The sequence below is a fragment of the Ostrea edulis genome, chromosome 2 (genome assembly GCF_947568905.1).
Source record: "Ostrea edulis chromosome 2, xbOstEdul1.1, whole genome shotgun sequence".
NCBI classification, from domain to species: Eukaryota; Metazoa; Mollusca; class Bivalvia; order Ostreida; family Ostreidae; genus Ostrea; species Ostrea edulis.
Window position 1 is genome coordinate 59,104,781 of NC_079165.1, and position 23,280 is coordinate 59,128,060.

The window sequence follows — 23,280 nt, forward strand, 5'->3', positions numbered from 1 at the left end:
CAGTGACATTTTAGAAGAAATGAATGCAGTAGAAAAGGAAGATTCCAACAAGAGGACAAAAGGTAACACACGTTTGAGAAAGTTGAAGTTTCAATTTATGTTTTACAAATAGACATAGATACACACACACAACAACAACTAAGCCTTGGTGTCTATAGGAATAGCCTAATCTGTTTGCATGTAAATCCCACTTTATGTCCAAGACTTTGCATGCAAAAGTAATGGAAAAGTGTATAGAAGCACTTGATAGTGACTAGCAGGATAACATTATATAAATTTACATTATGTACGATTAGTGGCGATCATGGCACTTTTTGTTTATAATAACATTGGCCTCTTCATCGAAAACTCTCATCGATTCATCGGAGGGACCCCCAGAGTGTGGAGATTGCCTGAGTATCCTGTGTGTGACGGAGGAAACAGCAATTCTGTAAAATTATTTCATTAAGTTCAAAATTATCAATAGTCAATGGATAATATGAATTTCTTAACTTTATTTCTATTAAATCTCGCACTCCATTTAAGTCTGCTAAATGGATACAAATTGCAAGCTAGGCATGGTTTATGATTCTGTAGTATTAGTGAGACCACTACTTTCTGTGTATAGGGTGTTGTGTATATGTATTAGTAGGCTTCACAGCTGTCCTTATGAAAGGGCACCATACCTGTAACAATAAGCTCCAATATTTACCTGAGGCCCCCCCCCCCCCCCCTTATGAAAAATCTCAACCTTTTTTTTAAAAAAAACTTAAGTTGTCTTGACTGCAGCTTAGTAGCAAGATCTAAAGATTAGACAGAAAATTTGACTCTACATATACATTCAATTAATTTCTGACATTGAAAAAAAACTCCCATATTAAACCATATCAACCATCCTTTTTATACGCCCATCTTTAGATAGGATGTATTATGGTACAGCGATGTCTGTACATCCGTCTGTTCAGGGTTTTCTCTTTATAATTTCATTTCCCTTTCACATATCATGCTGAAACTTGCTGTGTAGCTTCTTTGTGGGTCACTCTAGACCATACTGCAATTTTGATTCATTTCGACCTTTTTTCCAGGAGTTTTGCCCCTTTATTTGGAAATAATTATTACATGGAGGGTACATAATTTGTCTGCCCTACTCCTCCCACAGTTTTCAAGTGAGAGCCTTCTTATTTTGTGGAGTGTTTGTATGGGTATTGAAGATGTGCATGTGGGATGGATTTTGATTTTCTACAATTTTTGAAAAAATTACAGGTTGTTGAACTTAGTCTATTTGGAAATTAATATTCTATGGAGGGTACATAATTTGTCCGCCCTACTCCTCCCACAGTTTTCAAGTGAGGACCTTCTTATTTTGTGGAGTGTTTGTATGGGTATAGAAGATGTTCATGTGGGATGGATTTTGATTTTCTACTATTTTGGAAAAAATTACAGGTTGTTGAACTTAGTCTATTTGGAAATTAATATTCTATGGAGGGTACATAATTTGTCCGCCCAACTCCTCCCACAGTTTTCAAGTGAGGACCATCTTATTTTGTGGAGTGTTTGTATTGGTATTGAAGATGTGCATCTGGGGAAGGATTTTGATTTTCTTCCATTTTTGAAAAAATTAAAGGCTGTTGAACTTGGTCCAATTTGAGGAAATCTCGATTTTTAAGCTAAGACCCTTTGTTCATATGAAAGTTTGTCACAGCCTCATGATGGCTGATACTACCTGAAGCAAAGTTATACAAATTATAGCACAAGAAAAACACCGTATGTAAGCATTTCACGGGCGTATTATGTACCGTTTGCGGTACTCTTGTTAATCTTATTAAATCACATCTCTTTGACCTGAGATTATGAACTTTCGTGGATTAACTCATTTTCATCCAGGTGTTACGATCCCCTGCAGTGTGCAATATTTATTTGACATGAGTAGGCCTAATTAAAAATTGAATTCATTTGGCTTTTCTTATGCACTTCCAATTGTACATTCTAATACTAAGTGTTGGTCCCTAGTGTGTGGTGGTTATGCCCCCTGGAAAAATGAGGTTAAATTCACTTCCCTTGGAAATTTTCTGTCAACATATCAATTATGCATACTTGTCATAAAGGTTGCTTCAAACCAGAATCAGGAATTAAACATCCTTTCTTACAATAAGGGGCAAGATCAAAAGTTCAATGTCTGACAAAAAACTAAATTCACATTTTCACCCATCTTGTAAATCTAAATATGTCAGATGAATGTTGAAACTAATCAATAACAAGTAAAAATTATTATAAATAACATTCTGTATACCTTTTCTACTGTTTATTCACAAATGAAAGTGTACATTAAAACTATTAAATGTTCTTTAAGGTGTAATATTATGTGGTTTTTAATAGTCGCTTGTCTTTATTAGCTCAGCTGAGCTGAAAACTCAAGTGAGCTTTTCTGATCGCCTGTTGTCCGTCTGTTAACTTTTCACATTTTCGACTTCTTCAGAACCACTGGACCAATTTCAACCAAATTTTGCACAAAGCATCCTGGGTAAAGGGCTTTCGAGTTTGTTCAACCGAAGGGCCATGCCCCCTTCAAAGGGGAGATACTCACTAAAATGCAAAAATAGGGTGGAGTTATTTAAAATTCTTCTCAAGAACCACTTGGCCAGAAGGGCTGATATTTACATGAAAGCTGTCTGACATAGTGAAGATTTAAGTTTGTTAAAATCATGACCTAGGTTGTAGGATGGGGCCTCAATAGGGGATCGAAGTTTTAAATGCAATTATATAGGGAAAATCTTTAAAAATCTTCTCAAGAACCACTGGGCCAGAAAAGTTCTATCTACATGAAAGCTTCCTGACATAATGCAGATTTAAGTTTGTGAAAATCATGGCCCCCAGGGGTAGGTTGGGGCCATAATTGGGGATCAAAATTTCACATTCAAATATATATATCGAAAATCTTTTAAAAAATTCTCAAGAACCATTAGGCCAGAGAACTTTACATTTATATGAAAGCTGTCTGACATACTGCAGATTCAAATTTGTAAAAATCATGGCCCCTGGGGTAGGTTGGAGCCACAATAGACATCGAAGTTTTACATGCGAATATATAGGGAAAGTCTTTAAATATGGGTCAAGGTGACTCATGTGGCCAGTGGGCCTCTTGTTTCTTTTTCCATGTCAGATGACAAAAACTTATGGGAGATTTTATCTCTCTCCCCTCACTATTTGAATTTAGATTTTTATCCGACATCGATCTTTTGATCTCGCCGCTAAGGACATCCACTTTTCAGAGCTTAAAAATGCATACTTGCACCATTAATTCACAACTTTCCTATCTTATGTTTTATGAGGTGACTATTTAAATACAAGGTAATGAAATGACGATTTGTGTAGAATAGAATATTTATACCTGTATTCATTTGTAGGGCAAATCTCTTTTACTGCAGCAAAAGTAGTTTATGTGCTGTATAATGTTCCTTCATAAATTCTCAGTATTCATTTTGCATATTGCAGTATATTATTAATTGGGGAAATATGGCAATATACTGATATACCAGTAATACTGGGTTGAATCAAAGTAATATGACATAATTGACATCAAATACAACATTTCAGTTTTATGGAGGCATGGAAATTTGTCAGTAATGGATCCTGTTATCAGTGGGACAGATTCTGCCACCTCTGGAGTAGAGCAATAATGAACTTGCATAATTTGTTGTAGATTTCAAGGGAACATCATTAAAAGACTGCATTCAGATCTTTGAGAAGTTTGTGAAGAACCTTGAAGAAACATGGAAAGGAAAGGGGAGGTTGATAGAACAGAGTGGTAGGCATTTGTTCATCATTATTTATATATAATGCAATGTCATTATTTATATATAATGCAATTTAATTCAATGTAGAAAATGTTGCTTAACAATTATTTCATGTTTCCAAACATTTCTCTCTTTTTTGTCATTACAGATTTGACCATGGAGTTTTAGGAATAATTATGTGAGGCGATTTCTTTGTATATTTATTTAAATGATTAAACACTAATACAAATAAAGTGGAAATGAAAGTTTTGATTTTTTTCATCATCACCAGGAGCAAGTGCAGCAAATCTACACTTAGGAGGCTGTATATCCTCTGTCTGAAACGCTTGAATACTGTACCTAAGTTTGTGTAAATTGTGACTGCCACAGTTTTCTTTACTCATAATTACTTTGCACAGTGATTACTCGCATATTGGTGATATCCACCTCCTATTTTGGACACATTTGATAAAAAAAAAAATTACCCATATATGTTTTCCATATACAGAGCTTTTTATACTCCCACCATGGAGTGGCTAAAGCATGTAGTGGAACCCCTTTCTATCTCAGTCATTCCGTAATAGTTTTGTTTCACAGCAGATATTGGATTGTTTTAGGTCACCTGGGTCGCTTTTACTATCCATGCCCATCCATCTTTAACATTGAAACGTTTTTATTTTCTCAGAAACTACTAGATTTACCAGGAGTGTAGCATCTTCAGGGTTAGGTAAATGTAGATTGTGAATTTTATTGTCACTGGACTTCTTTTCTACTGAGCAGGCAGACTTGAGTGTATAAGTTATCAGGAGCATGGAGGCCTCTACCTAACTTGTGATTTCATTGGTCAAGGGTTTGGATCTTGAAGGCAGGTCTGTGTGGAGAAAATGTTTTCAGAAATTCTGTTCTTTGTAGGAATGTTTTGGTTCCATTTGAAAATTTTCATTTATTTAGACACATCACCCAACTTCAGATGAAATACCACAAATTTTGACCTATGCATGGTGCTTGGGGGTGGGGATCATTTCAACACCTAAAATTCAACACATCTGTTCCATCTGGTATGGTAAATTATTGACTTTACAGCCTCTTTATTGGTAGGTGCATTTGTGTTGTTTTGCTAAATATAGTTTATCATTACGTGATGTAGAGGCTTATGGTCTGGAAACCATTTGAGGTAAATCTCCTGGGCTCTCAAATTTTGACATTTTTTAAAGTATTCCAAGTAATGACATATTCGAAGGCCCTTTACAGTCAAGCCCTCAGATTGAGCTGAAAAGATCCTTTCTTGCAAGAGTAGAAATGAAGCCTTAATTACACTCCTGTGCTTGCATTTTCTACATTTGAATGTTTTAGGGCAAACAGTTCCAATTGTGAAAAGTAGGCAATACTATACAGAAGATCTTTGTCTCTCTGTTCAGCCTTATTGGTTATTATGCAATTTACACCGATTTATACATATGTGTGACAGACCTGCCCATACTCTAAGGTAGCTCATTGTATACAGGGGTGGATCCAGGAATGGGGGGGGGGGGGGGTCGAACCGTATTGAACACAGTACACTAGTAGCAAGGTATATCAGATGGTGGAGCACCCGGCTAGAGATTCAGAGATCCTACTCTGGTCTGACTCCATAATTTGTGGTGCTGCAAGTCTTGGTGTTGGGCCTAGATTCGGACTCGTTATCTATATTGATAATAAATGACGATTGCATGACCCTAGTCGGGATGTCTTAATTTCGTATATGAGGACTCCACAGGGGTTAAAAATAAACCTTTAATTTTTGTTAATTTTTTTTTTTTAGATAAATACAAGAAAAATTGTGCAGTTTAAGCACCGTATAGTACATGTATACAGTGGGCCAATAAAATGATATGTTGAGCGTCCTGGCCCAGTAGTGCGTTTAAAAGTCTTTCGCAATGAATGGCTATTAAGTTTGTGTGGGAAGACGTTTAACTTGATCCATTAGAAATTCTTGCCAACGAAAATGATTTCTTTTATCAATCTGTAATTAAATGCAATGTATCTATATATAAAGCTTGACACGTACGATTGACATGACGACATTGGGTCTACTTGTCCTTTAGATTGATATACATTATAGAACCTCTGTGTATCCTAGGGTCCTGTTATGCAAGTTACATGAAACGGGTGTAAATTTAAAAAAAAAAAAAAAAATCTATCAAATCGGGTATACATATAGAGGTGTACGTTGATTTTAATCGGGTCAGTATATATAGATACACTAGCAAGGCTGAGTGAAACGTGATGCGTGTAAACTGCATTTGAGAAACTTTGCTTGTTTAAAAGTATCAAATATATAGAGAGGGTAATTTCGATGTTTCTTATATTATAGCAATAGACTTGGAACCACAAAATTATTTTCATCAAATACTGCAACCCAAACTTTGAATAAAAACCACACTGCACGGGTGTATGTATCGTATTTTAACACTGTGCACGGGTGTATGTATCGTATTTTAACACTGTGCACGGGTATAGATTGTTCCACACATACAACCTTATATTTCAAATTAACAATGTTAAAACTTCCCAATCAATAAATAAAACTACCAAACATTCGCAAGCTCTAGTTGGGACTACTTACTATATCAAAAATTTATATCAATCTCATTTATCACCCCCCCCCCCCCCCCCCCCCCCCCCCGTTTATTATTTTTATTTTCTTTCTATGACATGGGTGTTATTTAGCCAAAATATATGAAGGAATCACCATGTTACCAATCAAGTTGAAAATGGGTGTTTTTAAAAAGTTATTTTTCAACGTACAATGTATATGTACTTGGTAAAACAATTGGGCGAGTTTCCAGTTGAGAAACGTGGTTTATTACAAATTAACGATTTATACATAAAATAGATACAGAACCTTGTCTTCTAACAATACAGATATTAATCAGTAGATCGGATATAAACACTTGTTAGACGAGAAAATTCATGAGAGAAAATTAGGGAGTTTAAAAGAACCTATTGGGAGTAATATCATTTTCTAAAAAGTACATGAATTACAGTCTTGTCTTAAAATGGGAGTTATAGATTTTTTTAAAAATTGAATTTTTTGGCTAAACTACTGAATTTTTATACAAAATTTCCGAGTAAATTAATTTACAGGAGCGGATCCAGGAATTTTTTAAAAGGATTTTGGTTTTCGAAGGGGGGATCCACCCTCAAATTGCCTTATTTATACCCTTTGTGTAGCAAACTTTTCTAACAAAGGGAGGGGGTCCGACCCCCCGGACCCCTCCCCCCTTCTGGATCCGTCACTGATTTATACTTTTCGAAGAATCGGTGTTCTGTTTGGAAATATATATCAACCAAATTGATGAATTATAACATTTGAATTAGTTAAGTATCAACTACTTGTTGTATCAAAAAACAATTATAAAACCGAAATACAAGTATCTAAGGGTATAAAATTTGACGATATATTGGATAAAACAGAAATTGTAAAATGCAGATTTGATTTTCAGCTCACCTGAGCTGAACGCTCAAGTGAGTTTTTTTTATTCCGTTCGTCCGGCTGTCTGTAAACTTTTCATATTTTCGACCTCTTTTCCAGAACCACTAGACCAATTTCAACCAAACTTAGCAAAATGCATCCTTGGGTAAAGGGCTTTCAAGTTTATTCAAATGAAGGGTCATACCCCTTTTCAAAGAGGAAATAATCGCATAAATAGGGTGGGGTCATTTAAAACTCTTCTCAAGAACCACAAGGCCAGAAGATCTGAAATTTATATGAAAGCTTCCTGACATCATGCAGATTCAATTTTGGTAAAACCATGACCTCGGGGGGGGGGGGGGGGGGGACAATAGGGGATCAAAGTTTTGCATGCGATTATGTATAGCGGAAAATCTTTAAATGTGGGCCAATGTGACTCAGGTGAACGATGTGGCTCGTGAGCCTTTTGATTTATGAAACAATCCGTCTGGGATAGGGTTAAGTAATAGATGTATATTTTTGGACTGAGGAGCTAACTTCCTTCAGCATCCCCCCCCCCCCCCCCCCCCCCCCCCCCGTTATTACGTCTTTGATTCGCATTATATATAGCCAAATCTCTAACTCTACCCCCCATTGCCCAGATTTCCATTCATATGAATCATAATCGAATTATCATTAGAAGGAGGTACTAGATACATCGTCATAATGGCTGACTTCCTTTTAAAATATGGATATCAGCAATATTTGTCAATTCATTTCTAATATCTTTACCTAGCCGAGTAGTTCAGTAGCTTAGCAATGTCGACTGCTGATCAATTTCAAAATATTGTTTCCTACTCCACTTTTCATCCCAAATCAAAATTATGTGCCAAAAGAGAATATGATTAGCCAAAATTTCCCGATGTACGGTATGCCAAGTCATTTCATTGTTGGTTAATTTAAGCATCGTCGATTATTTTTCTCAGTTTGACAAAAGTATGGTTCCTGCCGTTTTGACTCAATGATAATATCAACAAACTTGGCTATCTAAATATTTGGTAAGCCCTCTCAGTAATTGGAACGCTCTTTAAGAAGTTTGAATAACGGATTTCGAGGTAGATGAAAGACCTGGCAAGAATATCTGCATCTGAAAATGTTGACAATGCAGTGTATTAAGTTGAAAAATATTTCTAAACCGTTTAAGAGTGCAAGCCACTACCAGCACTCTCCACAAGTTTTTCTGTAGTATAGCATGTGTGTAAATAGCAGAGATTTTGTAGTGCTTCCTGCACAAGTCTAGCAGTGCGTCAGACCCGTACGGAGGAGTGCGCCCAACGAATAGTTATACTCTTGGGGCATCTTCTACAGAAAGAAAGCATTTGGGAGCAAAATATGAAACTTTCATTTAAGAAATAAATTTCAATTCTGAAAAATACATGAGGGCATGAACTGCTACGCTTTACGCCTATTCACGAAGCGTCTAAGCAGTTCATGCCCTCGGGTATTTTTCAAAAATGAAATTTATATATATATAAAAAAAAAATTAATTAAATTATATTTACATTTTACTTTCATTTTGTAGCAATTCCCAGCTGTTAAATGGTTGTACTATATGTATCAAGATTCATACGCACATTGCTCATATTCACGAGGAAATGGCTATCATTTCAATGGGTAAAGATATCGAAGGCAAAAATATTGGAAATGTAGATATAACGATATAGAGTCAAATTGTGAAATGATTTTCTTATCATATTCATAAGAGTGTCTCAAATCAATCATACGTCCCGAAGGACCATGATTAAAAAAGATACTCAGTACCCCGTGTTTGTTGCAAGAGGCGACTGAATTGGGCGGTCCATCGGATGAGACTGCAAAAATCACTCCCTGCTCAAAGTCCATAAGCGCCGAGTATACGAGGTACATGTCATGTAGGCCTAAACTTTGCAGCCCTTCACTGGCAATTTTCTAATGGTGAGACGTCTCCATATGAGTGAAATATTCTCAAGAGGGACGTTAAACAATATACAATCAAACATATAATTTACTGAAAATCAACAATAATATATATATTCCTAATATTGTTAATCTGTTATTGGTCCGATATATATATATATATATCTCAATGCTCTTCTTTCCGGTATTAACACAACCGACCTGGCAAAACTACAGCGGATACAGAATATGGCAGTACGAATCATCACTGTACCAAGACAAGTAATTACAATGCAGTGCTGATTTCTTTACATTGGCTTCCTATTGACTAGTCCGAAATATCTGACGTTTTCCTGGCTTTTTTTTTTATTATTATCATTATTTTTGATATTTACCGTGAAAACGGTAAATATCAAAATCATAAAAAAGCCAGGAAAACGTCAGATATTTCGGACTACCTATTGACAAGCGCATCCAATACAAAACATATAAAGTTATTCATAAAATGGCACCAAACTACTCGGATGAGGTGACCACTGTTTACATAGGCGTCGGAAGCAAATTGAAAGGGGGGAGTTAAACCAACAAAAAAGTTTCTACGTTGAACACACACACAAGCTACTTGCTATAGCCTATTGTATTGACTATTGAATTCATATACGTGTTTCTTTATTTCCGTGAGCCATGCGGCTTATTGGACTTAATTACATACAATACAGTTTTAAAATATAACAACATACAGTATATGGAGAGTGCATAAACTTAAATAACATTCCAAAGTGATATTGTTTAACATGCAATCATATGCATGCATATATTCATACATTATAATACTGATTAACAAAAAGTACATTAAGTTAGATATATAATAGTCTATTGTGCTAATTAGCAACACTTTCCTTACGTAATTTTGTGGCATATTTAAGATATTTACCTAAATTACTCAGTTCTGTAACGTTATTTACACTCAGTAATTGTATAAGTTTATATACACTTGGTTTTACATGGTAGAATTGTTTGATATATCTTTTTCTTATTTCGTTATATAAAGGACATCTTAGAATGGAATGAAATTCATCTTCGATATCATTTAAACTACACTGTTTGCAAATTCTCATATTTCTGGGAACATTATTATGTCTACCAGTTTCTATACATAATGAATGTGATGACGTTCTGTATCGGGTAATAAGTTGCTTACTGTACGTGTCTAATGGTTTTGTTAAATAATACTGTATACAAAAATTGTCAACAAGATGCCTATACAGCATACACTTTGATGAATTTTCAAAACTACAGATAATTTTTTGCCTGTACATATCTATTATTCTGTGCTCAATAATTCTATAAATATCTTGATTCCTTCTGTGGTTCCATAAGTAATTTAAGCCTAGATTTGACAGTTCTTCTTTAATATTAGTTAACCAATTATTATTATAAGTGGACATATCTTCGTAACAAGCCTTTAAAATACAATTGTCTGTGTTCTTTAGCTTTATCCAATATTTAAAAAGTTTTAATTTTCTTTTAACACATAAAGGTAATCTTCCTAATTCACAATAGACCCTATTGTTACGTGTTTTTCTATTTACACTCAAGACATTCTTACAAACATTACTATGCACTTTTTCAACATCTGGGACTTTATGAAATCCCCATATTTCGGATCCATATGCTAGTACACTACCAACATACATGTCAAAAACCGAACATTTTGTTTCTACATTAAAACAATGATTTTTAAGACTATTATTAATTGCAAACAATGCTTTTCTACTTTGTTCTGCTACGTGTTTTTGTGTTTTCAAAAATTTACCATTGTAACACATAAGTATACCTAAATAATTAAACATTTTTCGATGTCCTTAACTTTACTGCCATTTCTAAATATCATTATTTTTGTTTTCTGTACATTAACATTCAAATCCCATTCATTCGTGTAATTAGATAAAGTATTTAACATTTTCTGTAAACCATCAATGCTTTCAGACAACAAAACCATATCATCAGCGTACATAAGAAGAAAAATATTAATTAGATGTATGTCAATACTTGGACAATTTTCTCTCAAAAAACTATTTTCAATATCGTTAACATACAATGAGAAGAGTATAGGTGATAACACTTCACCTTGCATAAGACCCACTTCATTACAAAAGTATTCACTTAAAAATCCGTCGTTCTTTACACAGGACTTCACATTATTATAAAGAGACTGTACAATTTTATCAAATTTTCCATGTATTCCAAGATGTAACAATTTAAACCACAGTTTCGTTCTATTTACAGAATCAAACGCTTTTTGGTAGTCTACAACGCAACAATATATTTTTTTCTTTCTATTTAATGTTCTATTGATAAGAGATTGTAAAACAAATATTGCATCCACAGTAGAAAGTCCTGATCTAAATCCATACTGTGCGTCTGTTACAATGTTATGGTCTTTCCCCCAATCTAATAATCTGCTATTTAATATACTCGTAAAAGGTTTTCCAAAACAACTTACTAGAGAAATACCTCTGTAATTGTTAGTGTCATTGACATCACCTTTTTTTTAAATAATGGTACAATACAGCTCCGAGACCATGTCTCAGGATATAAACCTTTGTCAAATATCTTGTTAAATAAAGTATACAAGAGAGACAATAAAATTTCTTTACACCTGATAAAAACTTCATTCAGTATATAATCTTCACTGCAGCTTTTGTTTGGTTTCAATTTCCTAATAGCATTTTCAATATCATTACATGTAATTTCTCTATCTAATTCAGCATAACCTGTATCTACAGAGACATGTTCAACACCATTAACATTATGTTCATGTACATCATCAGTCACCGTTCGATCATTGGCGGAAGCAAGATTTCTAAAATGAGTATAAAAATCGGAATTTGACAAATTACTATTTACACTTTTACTCTTTCTCTTTGAGAATAACTTATAGAAATGCTTGGGGTAAAAAAAATTCAAATATTGCAACATATCACCTTCATGTCTTTTATATTGACGTTTAACTTTATATTCATACTTTTTTTTAAAGGGGAGGGGAGTGTAATAAATATACAAATTGTAACTGAAACTACAGTATTTGAGTGAGCTGCAGGAATTGGCTATTGGCTCATCAAAATGTCACAACTTTTCAGTCCTTTCATTGGAATTTTCCCAAAAAAAAAAACAAAACAAACAACAACGGATAGTCTGGTTCATTCTCGCTAACAAATTCATTTGCCACGCCCCGTAGATCCAGATTCTCCGTCTCTTCTTGATATACGTGAAGGATCATCAGGTTATTTAGTCTAACTTGGGTCTTAGTTGATCGCAGATACGATTTGATGCGGCGCAGTGTGCTAAACATTCTTTCGCTGGTAGCTGTTGCTGTCATTACAAGAAGTTCAATCAAAACGGCAATTTCGCTATACAGTAATGTGCCTTTGTTTTGATGAATTCAGTTATTGTCTGAATGGAAGGAGTGATGTCTTTTGGGAGATCAAAATATTCTCCTCTGGCCCCCTTCAACAATAACAATTCCAGCTGCATATATTTGGCATATCCTGGCTGATCAAAACGATTTTAATGCCATTCACAAGTAAATCAATTGCCTCAAAATATTTAACTCTGTACAAATCTTCGTAAGTGTCGTGGAGATACAGAGATCCTTCGTCAATTTTTTTTTTCGGAGGACGTCTTCGACGAAGCACTACAGGACCATCAATATCAAAGTCTGGCTCTTTTTCTTTTTTTTTTTGGCATCCTCATAGAATGAGAGAAAAGCTTCGTCTGTTCTAGGAGACTCCAGAGTTTTCACCGTGCTGAGAGCCATTTTCTGACCTTCTGCAGCAGACGAAGTTTTTGTCTGAAGGGCTTTGCTAAAAATATCCCTATGACGGAGCAATTGTTCACCCAACAGACAACCAAAGAGGGAGTCAAATAAAAGTTCATGTAGGTCATAACCCCTCTTATTCTGCAACTCATGTCTGAAACTTTTACATACTCCATCGATTCCTCCCATACGCCCAATAATACTTTGTAGTTAAGTGTTACACTCTGAAGAGCATTTGTTCGAACTGTCCACCTTGTTGGACACAAAACTTATTCCAGGTGATGAAGTCTCTAAATTCTCAGATTCTTTCAAATTTCTAAAAATTGCTTCTTTTCTTGGCGACTCTTTGATCAATTTTGTTATTTCACGCGTTACTTTAAGGGCATCTCTCATAATTGTTGGTGATTTAACAACATCAGAGCATGCCAAGTTAGAGCATGACCATAACAGTGCGAATAAAGAGCTCTGCTCTCTTTCTCTAAAATTTGCTTTGCATCTCCACTTTTTGACCCCGCCATTGAGGCAGTCATATCATAACACTGACTCCGTAATTTATTAAAAGGAATATTGAACCTAGTCAAGGTATCAGTGATTGCAGAAACGATTTATCGGCTTTAATGTCGTCGACTTCATACAAGCCAACAAAAATTGATCATCGATGTATCGGAGGCAAATAACGAGTTGTTCTCTATTAGAAATGTCAGTAGTCTCATCAGCCATATTTGTTAAAAATTTGACATTCTCTGAATCTTTCATAACATTTCTAAGAACTTGATTGGCCATTACTTTAAGTGTGTCGTTTTGAACTTGTACTTAAACATATTTGTCAGTTTTTCTCTGATTCCATGCCTGCAAAACAGGATCTCTGTCTGCAGTTTAACCAACTCGTGAAAATTAGAAGACCCCTTATTGGAATATTTTGTTTTGCTAGCTATCTTAAATTCCCAAGTATTTCCAGGAAACAATCTCTGTTGTCTTTTTTCTGTTCCGAGTTTTGTTTACTGAGAGATTTAACAACATCCTTCAATACTTTTGGAGGTGTAAACGATCTCTCAACTGCTTCTTTATGACACTGTTGGCATATTTTTTGAAGCGCATTGTGGCTTTCTTCCAATTACGGAATCCCGTTGACAAATATGCCTTCTCCTTGTTTTGATTGGACAACATACCACCATTGTAAGCTTTTATACAGCAGAAACAAAATGCTGCATGTAGGACACATCATAGTGGAGTCATTTCCATTTCTCACACGAAGATCCCTAAAATTACCTTTTCTGACCCCCTAAACTTGATAAAGGAAATTTGAAATTGGTGGGTTGGAAAAGAGACTCTTTTATATCAGGTTTAGGCCATCTGACAGAATGTTCTAAGTTTTCTGTTCTGATCTTGTCCCGTTTTTGCTTTTTGTGCGTTGAAGTATCACTTCGACTATCTTCAAGCTCAGACTTCTAACTTTTTAGATCTCAATCACCCATTCTGAATGTAGAAGGATTTTCGAGCGTATACTGAAGCCCCGCTTCATAACCGCTTTCCAAATCAGAGCTGCAAGGGTTTCTTGAACCATCGGTAAGAACATCCGATGGAGCAGAGAGAACAACGTGGTTAGAAGACCAATTCTGTCGTACCACATTGTATGTATGAGTCCACATCACACATATTTCATTAGAAGACACATCGTAGTCCTTGAACGGCTTTATTAGCTGATTATGGCAGTCTCTGCTGATAGCAGCATTCATTATCTCTGGGGAAATGTTTCGGATGGGCCTACAAATTGCAAATGCAAACAGCATACATGCACAGCAATGGGGAATACTCGTCTAACTTTGCAGTTTTAAGAATTTCTTTCTGCAGAGATTTTGTTGCATTACCAGTTACTCTGCATTCATCTGAAAGCGAAGTCTCATAAAAATATGGCATCAAGAATGCACTTCCCGACATATTGCCTAAAATTTCAGCGTTCCATTTCTCATTATGAACCAGTTCAAATAAAGTTCTAACTCGCATTTCACCACGGTGTTTTTCACATCCAAATATTGAAAGGGAAATTTAGCGGTAAAAACAATTACCATCACCTAACACTTTCACTGGAGTTTGACCTTGAGGAGCGTCAGGAGGATACAAGGTCAAAGATTGATCGTCTTTGAAAATCTCGCTTTCAAAATTGCTATGAGATACGGATGGTAAACCTACAGCCTCTATGCTTTTCTTTTACAACATGACTAGGAATTCCAGTGCTGCCCACTCTTTCGTTGATGCATTCAGAGCTTCACGTAGTATTTTCTCGAAAAATGATACTCTGGAATTGCCATCCACTGTGAACCGTTATCTTTCAGTTCAGTATCAATCACGAAAGGTAAATAAAGATAATCAAAAAGGTAAATAAAGATAATCAAAAAGGTATAAACGAAATTCTATCAATGACAAGATGGTACTATAGACAAATAAAACTTATTCTGATGTGAACAACCAATATGACAGGACGAATGGCGTACATACCGGTACGCGGTGCAATGCAATCGAAACTCCTCGAATGTCTCGCGCACTCGACATAGATCTCGGATGTAATACGATGGCACCCATGAGTGAATTTGATGCATTGACAGTTGGCAATGCATCAAATTCACTCATGGGTGCCATTGTATTACATCCGAAATCTATGTCGAGTGCGCGAGACATTTGAGGAGTTCCGATTGCTATGTCGAATTTAAATGATTGATTGATTATTTGTAGTTTTACGTCCTGCTCGAGAATCTTTCACTCATGTTGGGATGTCACCATTCCCGGTGAAGGGTTCCAAAATTTACCGGTAGGCCTATGCTCAGCGCTTAGGACCCTTGAGCATGGAGGGATCTTTATCGTGCCACACCTGCTGTCACACGGGGCTTCAGTTTTTCCGGTCTCATGATCCGTAAGTCGCCTATTACAACACGCAAGGGGATGCCGAAGACCTATTCTAGCCTGGATTCCCACGGTCCCCATTAAATCGCCTCTTAGTTACGACACGCAAAGGGATGCTGAGGACCTATTCTAACCCGGATCCCCACGGGCCGTGCAGTTTATGTTATAAACTGGGTATATTGATTAAATATCTTTCACTCAAATGGAGACGTCACCACTGACGGTGAAGGGCTGCAAAATTTAGGACTATGCTTGGCGCTTACGGCCTTGGAGCAGGGAGGGATCTTTATCGTGCTACACCTGCTGTGACACGGACCTCGGTTTTTGCGGTCTCATCCGAAGGACCGTCCCATTTAGTCTCCTCTTACAACAGTCTTTCTTACAGATGTGCACTTGTAGAGAAAATTGGTCAATGTTTGGGTGCACAGGTCTGTAATTTACATTTATGTCACCCTTGTCCCAAAAATGTGTCATACCAAATTTGGAAAGAATTGGAATGGTAGTTATCAAGAAAATAAAATTAAAATGTTTCAAATGATACTCATAAACACTATATACCAAGTTTGCCCCCCCCCCCCCCAACCAATAACATGAAGAACATCATAAAATTCATGGTAGAGGCCTTCCTGCTCTATTTGGCGATGCACTTGTTTTTCTTGCAGATGTGTACTTGTAGAGAAGAAGATATTTGAAAATTGGTCAATTTTTGCTCCACCTCTAAGGCTCCAGGAGAATTTATGTCTCCCTTGTCCCAAAGATGTTCATACTAAATTTGAAAAGAATTGAAATGGACCTGTTTGTCAAGAAGAAATTTAAAAACTTCAATTGTTAACACATTCAATCACTATGACCATTTCAGCCCCACCCCAGTACCAAAACCCTTACCCCTGGGATCATGAAATTTATCATAATATGGTTAAAATGCATCCATTCTCCTTCTAAATATCCGTTTAGTCTCAATTTAGTATCAATAGCATTAAAGAAGATATTATGTCAGAAATGTTTTACACATAAACACTATATACCAAGCTTGCCCCCCCCCCCCCCCCCCCCCCCAGAACAATTACCCCAAAGATCATCATGAAATATGTAATTTGGGTAGAGGCCTTTCTGCTCTACTTGACAATGCAAATTAGTTTTTCTTACAGATGTTCCTCTTGTAGAGGAGATTTTTGAAAATTGGTCAATGTTTGGCAGATTTTGTCCCACCTCTAAAATCCAAGGGATGCAGGAGTCTCTAAAATTTACTGTTATGTCCTCCTTATCCCAAAGATGCTTCATACCAAATTTGAAAAGAATTGGAATAGCAGTTATCAAGAAGTTAGAAATGTTCAATTGTTTATGTATGGCAATTATATATAATTAGATTCAAAACAAACTATATCTTCATTGCAATGGATTTCAATATACATGTAAATTATGCATAATACACATAGTAAATATATTAAAATGGCCAGTGGTTCATGAGAAAGATTTTTTTAATAAACATTCCCAATTAAATTTTGATCCCCTATTGTGACCCATCTTACCATGATTAAAAGAAAACCTGAATCTGCGCTACCTGAGGATGATTGCATACTACCATGGCCCTGTTGTTCTTGAGACAATTTTCAAATTTTCTCACCATATATTCCCACGTAAAACTTTGAATTTGCATCATGACCCAAACCTATCCCCATGGATATGATTTGAACAAACTTGCATGTGCACTACATGAGAAAATTGCTCGTATATAACTATTAGTAATCCTGGCCCTTACTGCTCTCCTAAATATGTAAAACCCCTAATAATTAAGACACCTTCTTAAAGGGCCATATTTAACAAACTTGAATCTGCGCTACCTGAGGATACTTGTACTTGCATATCAATATGATTAATCATGGTCAAGCTGTTCTTAAGAAGATTTTGTTTTTAAATTCTCCATTTAAAAATTTGAGAATCCCCTATTTAGTCAATCCTATCCCTGGAGAAATTTGAACTGAGGATGCTTGCATATCAACATGACTAATTATGCATGGCCCTGCTATTCTTGACTGAAGAAGATTGTTGATTGATCGTTTTGATGTTTTCCGCCACACTCAACAATTTTTCAGTTATATGGTGGCGCCTAGTTTTTATTGGTGGAAGAGAGAACCCAGATACAATGTACCTGGGAAGAGACCACCGACCTTCCAAAAGTAAACTTTCTCACTTACCGGCGTGAGCGGGATTCGAACCCGGGTGATTTTGAGTGCGAAAAAAAATCCCATATATATTCTCATGTAAAGATATGATCCCCTATTGTGGCCCCATCCTACCCTCTCTAGGGTCATGATTTGAATAAACTGGAATCTGCACTACCTGAGAATGCTTGCACATTAATTAATATAACTAATCATGGCCTTGCTGCTCTTGACAAGATTATTTTTAAATACCCTCTCTAGGGTCATGATTTGAATAAACTGGAATCTGCACTACCTGAGAATGCTTGCACATTAATTAATATAACTAATCATGGCCTTGCTGCTCTTGACAAGATTATTTTTAAATACCCTCTCTAGGGTCATGATTTGAATAAACTGGAATCTGCACTACCTGAGAATGCTTGCACATTAATTAATATAACTAATCATGGCCTTGCTGCTCTTGACAAGATTATTTTAAAAATCATAACCCTATATATTTCCAAGTAAAACATTGATCCCGTATTGTGGCCCCACCCCATTCTCTGGAGCCCTGATTTGAAAATTAATTAGAATCTATACTATATATATCAGAAATTTAATATTTCACATAGCAAAAAGTTTGATCTTTTGTAACGTACCAATGGTTTTTGAGAGTTTTTAAATGAACCCACCTCGTTATTACCTTTTCTTGATTATCTCCCCTTGAAAGGCATGATCCCCCATTTGAACACTTTTAAATCCCCTTTACCCAAAACAGCTCTGTACCATGTTTTGTTTAAATTGGCTCATAGTTCTAGTGATGAAGACATGCATGAAGTTTACTGACAGACAGACGGACAATGGGTGATCAGAAAAATCTCACTTGAGCTTACAACTCAGGTGAGCTAAAACTACATTTTGTGTACCCTCAAATATTTATGTCGCCCAAAACAATCATTTTGTTTGTAAATAAAATTTCAACCAACCAGAAAAGGTAAATCCAAAATAGTACATCAGCAGTAAGCAGATGATAAAGACTGTAATGTGCCTGTAACATACAATCACTACAACCTATACCGTATTCATCCAACTGAACTTAAAAAATTGAAAAAAGAGGTGGTTATTTGGAAGTTTGTTCTGAAATATTTTCAGTAAAATCTTGACTTTGAGAAATGTTTAAATTGATATCAAATTATAAACGAGATATTACTAAAGCTTCATAGTTATTTCGGATTTCAAACATTTCGGTTGAGCATCACTGAAGAGACATCATTTGTCGAAATGCGCATCTGGTGCATCAAAATTGGTACCGTATAAGTTTTACATTGTTAAAGTTTCCTTTATACTTGTATATATAATCCACTCAGATTTTCTCGATTTATTTTAAATCGTCAAAAACAATCTAGTAATTACACAAAGATATAGTAGATAGTACTGTTAATTGGCAAGTCGTATTGTATTTAAATGGGGGGGGGGGGGGGGGGGGGGGAGGGGGGGGGGGGAGGGGGGAGGGGCTCTTAATTTTTGAGAGTTGAGAAAAGTCCATGGGGCATTTATAAGGGTTGGGACAATCAATAGGATGAATACGGTATGTAATACATTCTACATTTATAACTTTGAGATCAGTTCTTCTGTTTAATATAGGAATTAATGCATTTGAAACGTACAATACTAGTGGCTCCTCCACCAAAACTAATTCTATCCATACAATAGACAATCCTTCTGATGAAATACCATTATTGGATATCCGTGTACATACATCCAGATGTTTCATTAAAACATTTAGTATACATGTGAAACAAAAAACACATGGGCCACAATGCTCACCCAATGACGAGACCCCAAAACTAATTATTTTGTCTATAGGAAGTCCAAGGGGGTCAGAATTCATACAAAACTGCACTTACAAAACATCTAGATGCTTGAATAACCCCCAACCCCACCCCGTGTGAATCCTTGTTGTCAATAAGATGTTTCAAAAATATTTCTATGTAAACCTGAAATACCCCGATGTCAAATTTAAACCCCTTTTTATGGCATCATCAGGCCTGATCCCAGGAGTAACATTTTCATTACCAATTCTCTAATCTTTATAATAACCTAGATTGAATTTACACTCAATGAAAATCCATGTTTGCACATACATCCTCCATTTGAGCTTGAATTAACAGGGCCTTGTACCAAGTTTGGTTGAAATTGATGCAGTAGTTCTTGAGAAGAAGATAAAAATCTGACAAGATTGTTGACAATGGACAAACATTGATGAGAAGATACTTGCTACATTTAAATATACGTGAAAACCTGGTCCAGAATTTGTTTTCATATTAGTACTTAAAGGGACTGGTTCACGTTTTTCGAAAGAAATATTTTCATTTTTTATGTTAAAAATACAAAATATAACTCATTTAATGTTGACAACCAAAATTTGGACCGTCTGAATACAAGGATAGGAGCAATATTTTAGCCTTAAATCTGTGTTATGTAAACAAAGACACAAATCTTTTTATGTAAACAAACAAACCAGTGAAACATTAATTTTGTAATTTAAAGCACTTCTATTTTGTACAATCACAAAGTTTAACTTTTAAATGACACATTTTACCTAAAGTATACTTGAGATGTGATTTATATAATAAATTTGGATCAATATTTATTTATTTTGAAAACTTCGTAAACAATAACACACCTTAAACTTTGTTTTCAAATCAATTAATAAACTCTCTATAATGAGCTTCTGTGGTGATGAATAACCTTAATTCTTTTGTGAAACCTTCTAAACATATTAGACTGTAAATTTTGATCATTTAAAGTGAAAAACAAAATTTGGAGGAAAATCGTGAATCAGTCCCTTTAAGATCCCTGGGATCTAATCCAGACATAAATTCAATCACCTTTCATTACCCATTATATTACAGCCCTATTTATTTTTTTAAATCTAAATAGTACTAAGTACTTATTCCCGCATTTAACAATTACCATAATAAAAACACTACTATTTCATTTCTACAAAATTAACCTTACAAAGTGCATCCAAAGGCAACAGAAAATTAAGCTGGCAGCAACAACTAATATCATTTTACTCTTTGTTGTAGTTGCAAATAATGGAATTGCATGTACATATGAACACAAGACATTTAAAATTCTGACTGGAAGTACATTGACGCATTATGTAGATAGTCAATGGGTAGGGTCTGCTTGATGGACTTGGCACCCAGACTGGCAGCTCCTATAGCTGCTGACTCCTTCAGTTCCAGCAAACATATTTTGGATATTCTTGGATTCTTTGCTCTGTCCTTCAGAACATTCACAAATCCCTCTTTCATGAAGTCCCAGCTCTTCCAAACTGAACCCACTGTGACCACCTGCAGCCCACTGGGTGTGTTCAGTAACTCCTCTGCAACATGTGGCCCCACACCAAGAATATGTTCTGCTAGAATTTCTCCAGCTTGTCTGAAAAGCTCCAGACATAACTTGTCTTTGTTCTCTCTGGCACCTTGAGCAAGTTCTTTACATAAGCCTGCAATGTAAGATTTCTCAAACTTGGAATAAAAGTAGTGTAGTAGCTCATCTCTATCACTGATCTGAAAATATTTCATCATGACATCCTTCACAAAGGAGATGTCATGAGGTGAGACCTTCAGGTTGTCCTCATGGTCAAAAACAATTTTAATTGCTGTCTGTGTGATCCAGTATGCAGATCCTTCATCTCCAAGGAGATGACCCCAGCCACCACACCTGAATGCTCTTCCATCGGGATTGATCAGCATACAGTTCGACCCAGTTCCGGCAATCAAAACAATTCCACCTTTCTCTGTAGCAGTGGCGATGGCCCCAGCAGTGTCACTGGCAATGAACACATTCTGACTACACTGGGGGTATTTAGATTTTATTCCGCTTATCAGCTGATTCTGGGCATCCTTCTGGTCAGCACCACTCATTGATAATCCAAGAGACAGTAGCTTGGTGCTAGAATCCAAACCTGCCTTAGATTTGGCATCCTCCACCATATTGTTCACTCTTTTTAGACATTCCTCTTGGCCTATTAACCATTGATTTGTTGATGGACCATCAATCCAGGCCAAAATATCCCCATTTGCATTCATTAACACCATTTTGGAATGGGTTGCTCCCCCCTCAACCCCACCGTAATACCCCGATGTTGACATTTCTGCAGGGTGCAGCGTCCAAAGTCCAAAAAAGTTATCACGTACCCTCTACTTTCTCTTTAAACAGGGATGTCGAACCCGATCTTCATAAACGCGCCATGCATGCAGTTCAGCTTCGTATTGTCATCTTCGCAAGCCAATATGTCCAATATTTTTTCTACGGAAAATATCCTATCTCTTTTTACACCATGAACGATAAAATCCTATCAAAATGTAATACCCGATTTTCAAAATTTGAACTTGGATTTTCAATATTTTGGAAATAAATCTTGATATATGTGTAATCTTGTAGACTCCAAAATTTTAATAATGTTCAATCTTTTTGAATTAAATATTGAAAATATGAATTACTTTTTGGTGGTCATTTAAGAGTTTAGGCTTTTGAAAATATCCGAACTTTGTATATATTCATAAATTGATTCACTTTTAGATGGTGACTGGATTCTAAAATATTTTAAACGATTGCAGCTAAGTGAATGATACCAAGTGAATAATATTTGACCAGTAGCCCGGGTATACCACTGAAAATAAATTTCAAAACTACAATGTCGTAGAAAAAAGATACATGGTTTTAGATATCTCGCTCCTACGAACGGTTCGTGATGAGACGATTCGCCCCAAAAGACGCTTCATCCCAAGACGTCCCCCCCCCCCCCCCCCCCCCCCCAATAAAAAATACGGCGAACCGTTGACCGTTCTAGAGCAAATCGTCTTAGTACGAAACGTCTTTTGGGGGCGAAACGTCCCGTTACCCTCGCGTATGAGTCAAACAAAATCTTAATTTGGCTGACTAAAAGACCACTATCAAGGCATATCATCTATTTATTTATTTTTTTATTTTGTAAAAGTACGGGAAAATTCCAAGAAGGCGACACCTGCCGACAAGCATTCTGTTCAATACACATTACTCGGGTTTACCTATATGACGTCATCAAATATGGCTGACACAGGATACTAAGAATGAAGGTAATGCATGCAGACTATATTTTTTCGATATGAATAGAGATTACAACGATTAATCAGTATTGTGGAAGTGACAATTAATTTACTATTGTTTGTAGCAATGAAATAAGTAGTTGTCTATTATTGATTCGTGGTAGATTCCGTCAAATTTACATCAGACGATATCGAA

At 35.9% G+C, this 23,280-nt stretch overlaps 3 protein-coding genes across 5 annotated transcripts in view; 2 read left to right on the plus strand and 1 right to left on the minus strand.

Annotated features, from left to right (window-relative positions):
• LOC125682587 (DNA primase small subunit-like) overlaps positions 1–4,018 on the plus strand; it is a 38,364-nt gene extending 34,346 nt beyond the window's left edge. Inside the window, exons 11-13 of one of the 3 annotated variants that reach the window (XM_048923239.2) lie at positions 4–62; positions 3,680–3,784; positions 3,922–4,018. In XM_048923239.2, the coding sequence (XP_048779196.2) occupies positions 4–62; positions 3,680–3,784; positions 3,922–3,941 (184 nt within the window). In that variant the 3' untranslated portion in view covers positions 3,942–4,018. Of the gene's footprint in view, positions 1–3; positions 63–3,679 lie in introns of all 3 variants that reach the window. The other 2 variants (XM_056154584.1, XM_048923241.2) reach the window with 2 other exon arrangements.
• A 15,585-nt stretch (positions 4,019–19,603) lies between these two features.
• LOC125681614 (N-acetyl-D-glucosamine kinase-like) lies at positions 19,604–22,227 on the minus strand. The gene has a single exon (XM_048921773.2). The coding sequence runs from the start codon at positions 22,146–22,148 to the stop codon at positions 21,117–21,119; it is 1,032 nt and encodes a 343-aa protein (XP_048777730.1). The 5' UTR covers positions 22,149–22,227; the 3' UTR covers positions 19,604–21,116.
• Positions 22,228–22,996: 769 nt separating this feature from the next.
• Positions 22,997–23,280, plus strand: part of LOC125680454 (mitogen-activated protein kinase kinase kinase 2-like) — a 37,824-nt gene continuing 37,540 nt past the window's right edge. Inside the window, exon 1 of the mRNA XM_048920057.2 lies at positions 22,997–23,114. The gene's annotated coding sequence lies outside the window, so the exon portion shown is untranslated. The remainder of the gene's footprint in view (positions 23,115–23,280) is intronic.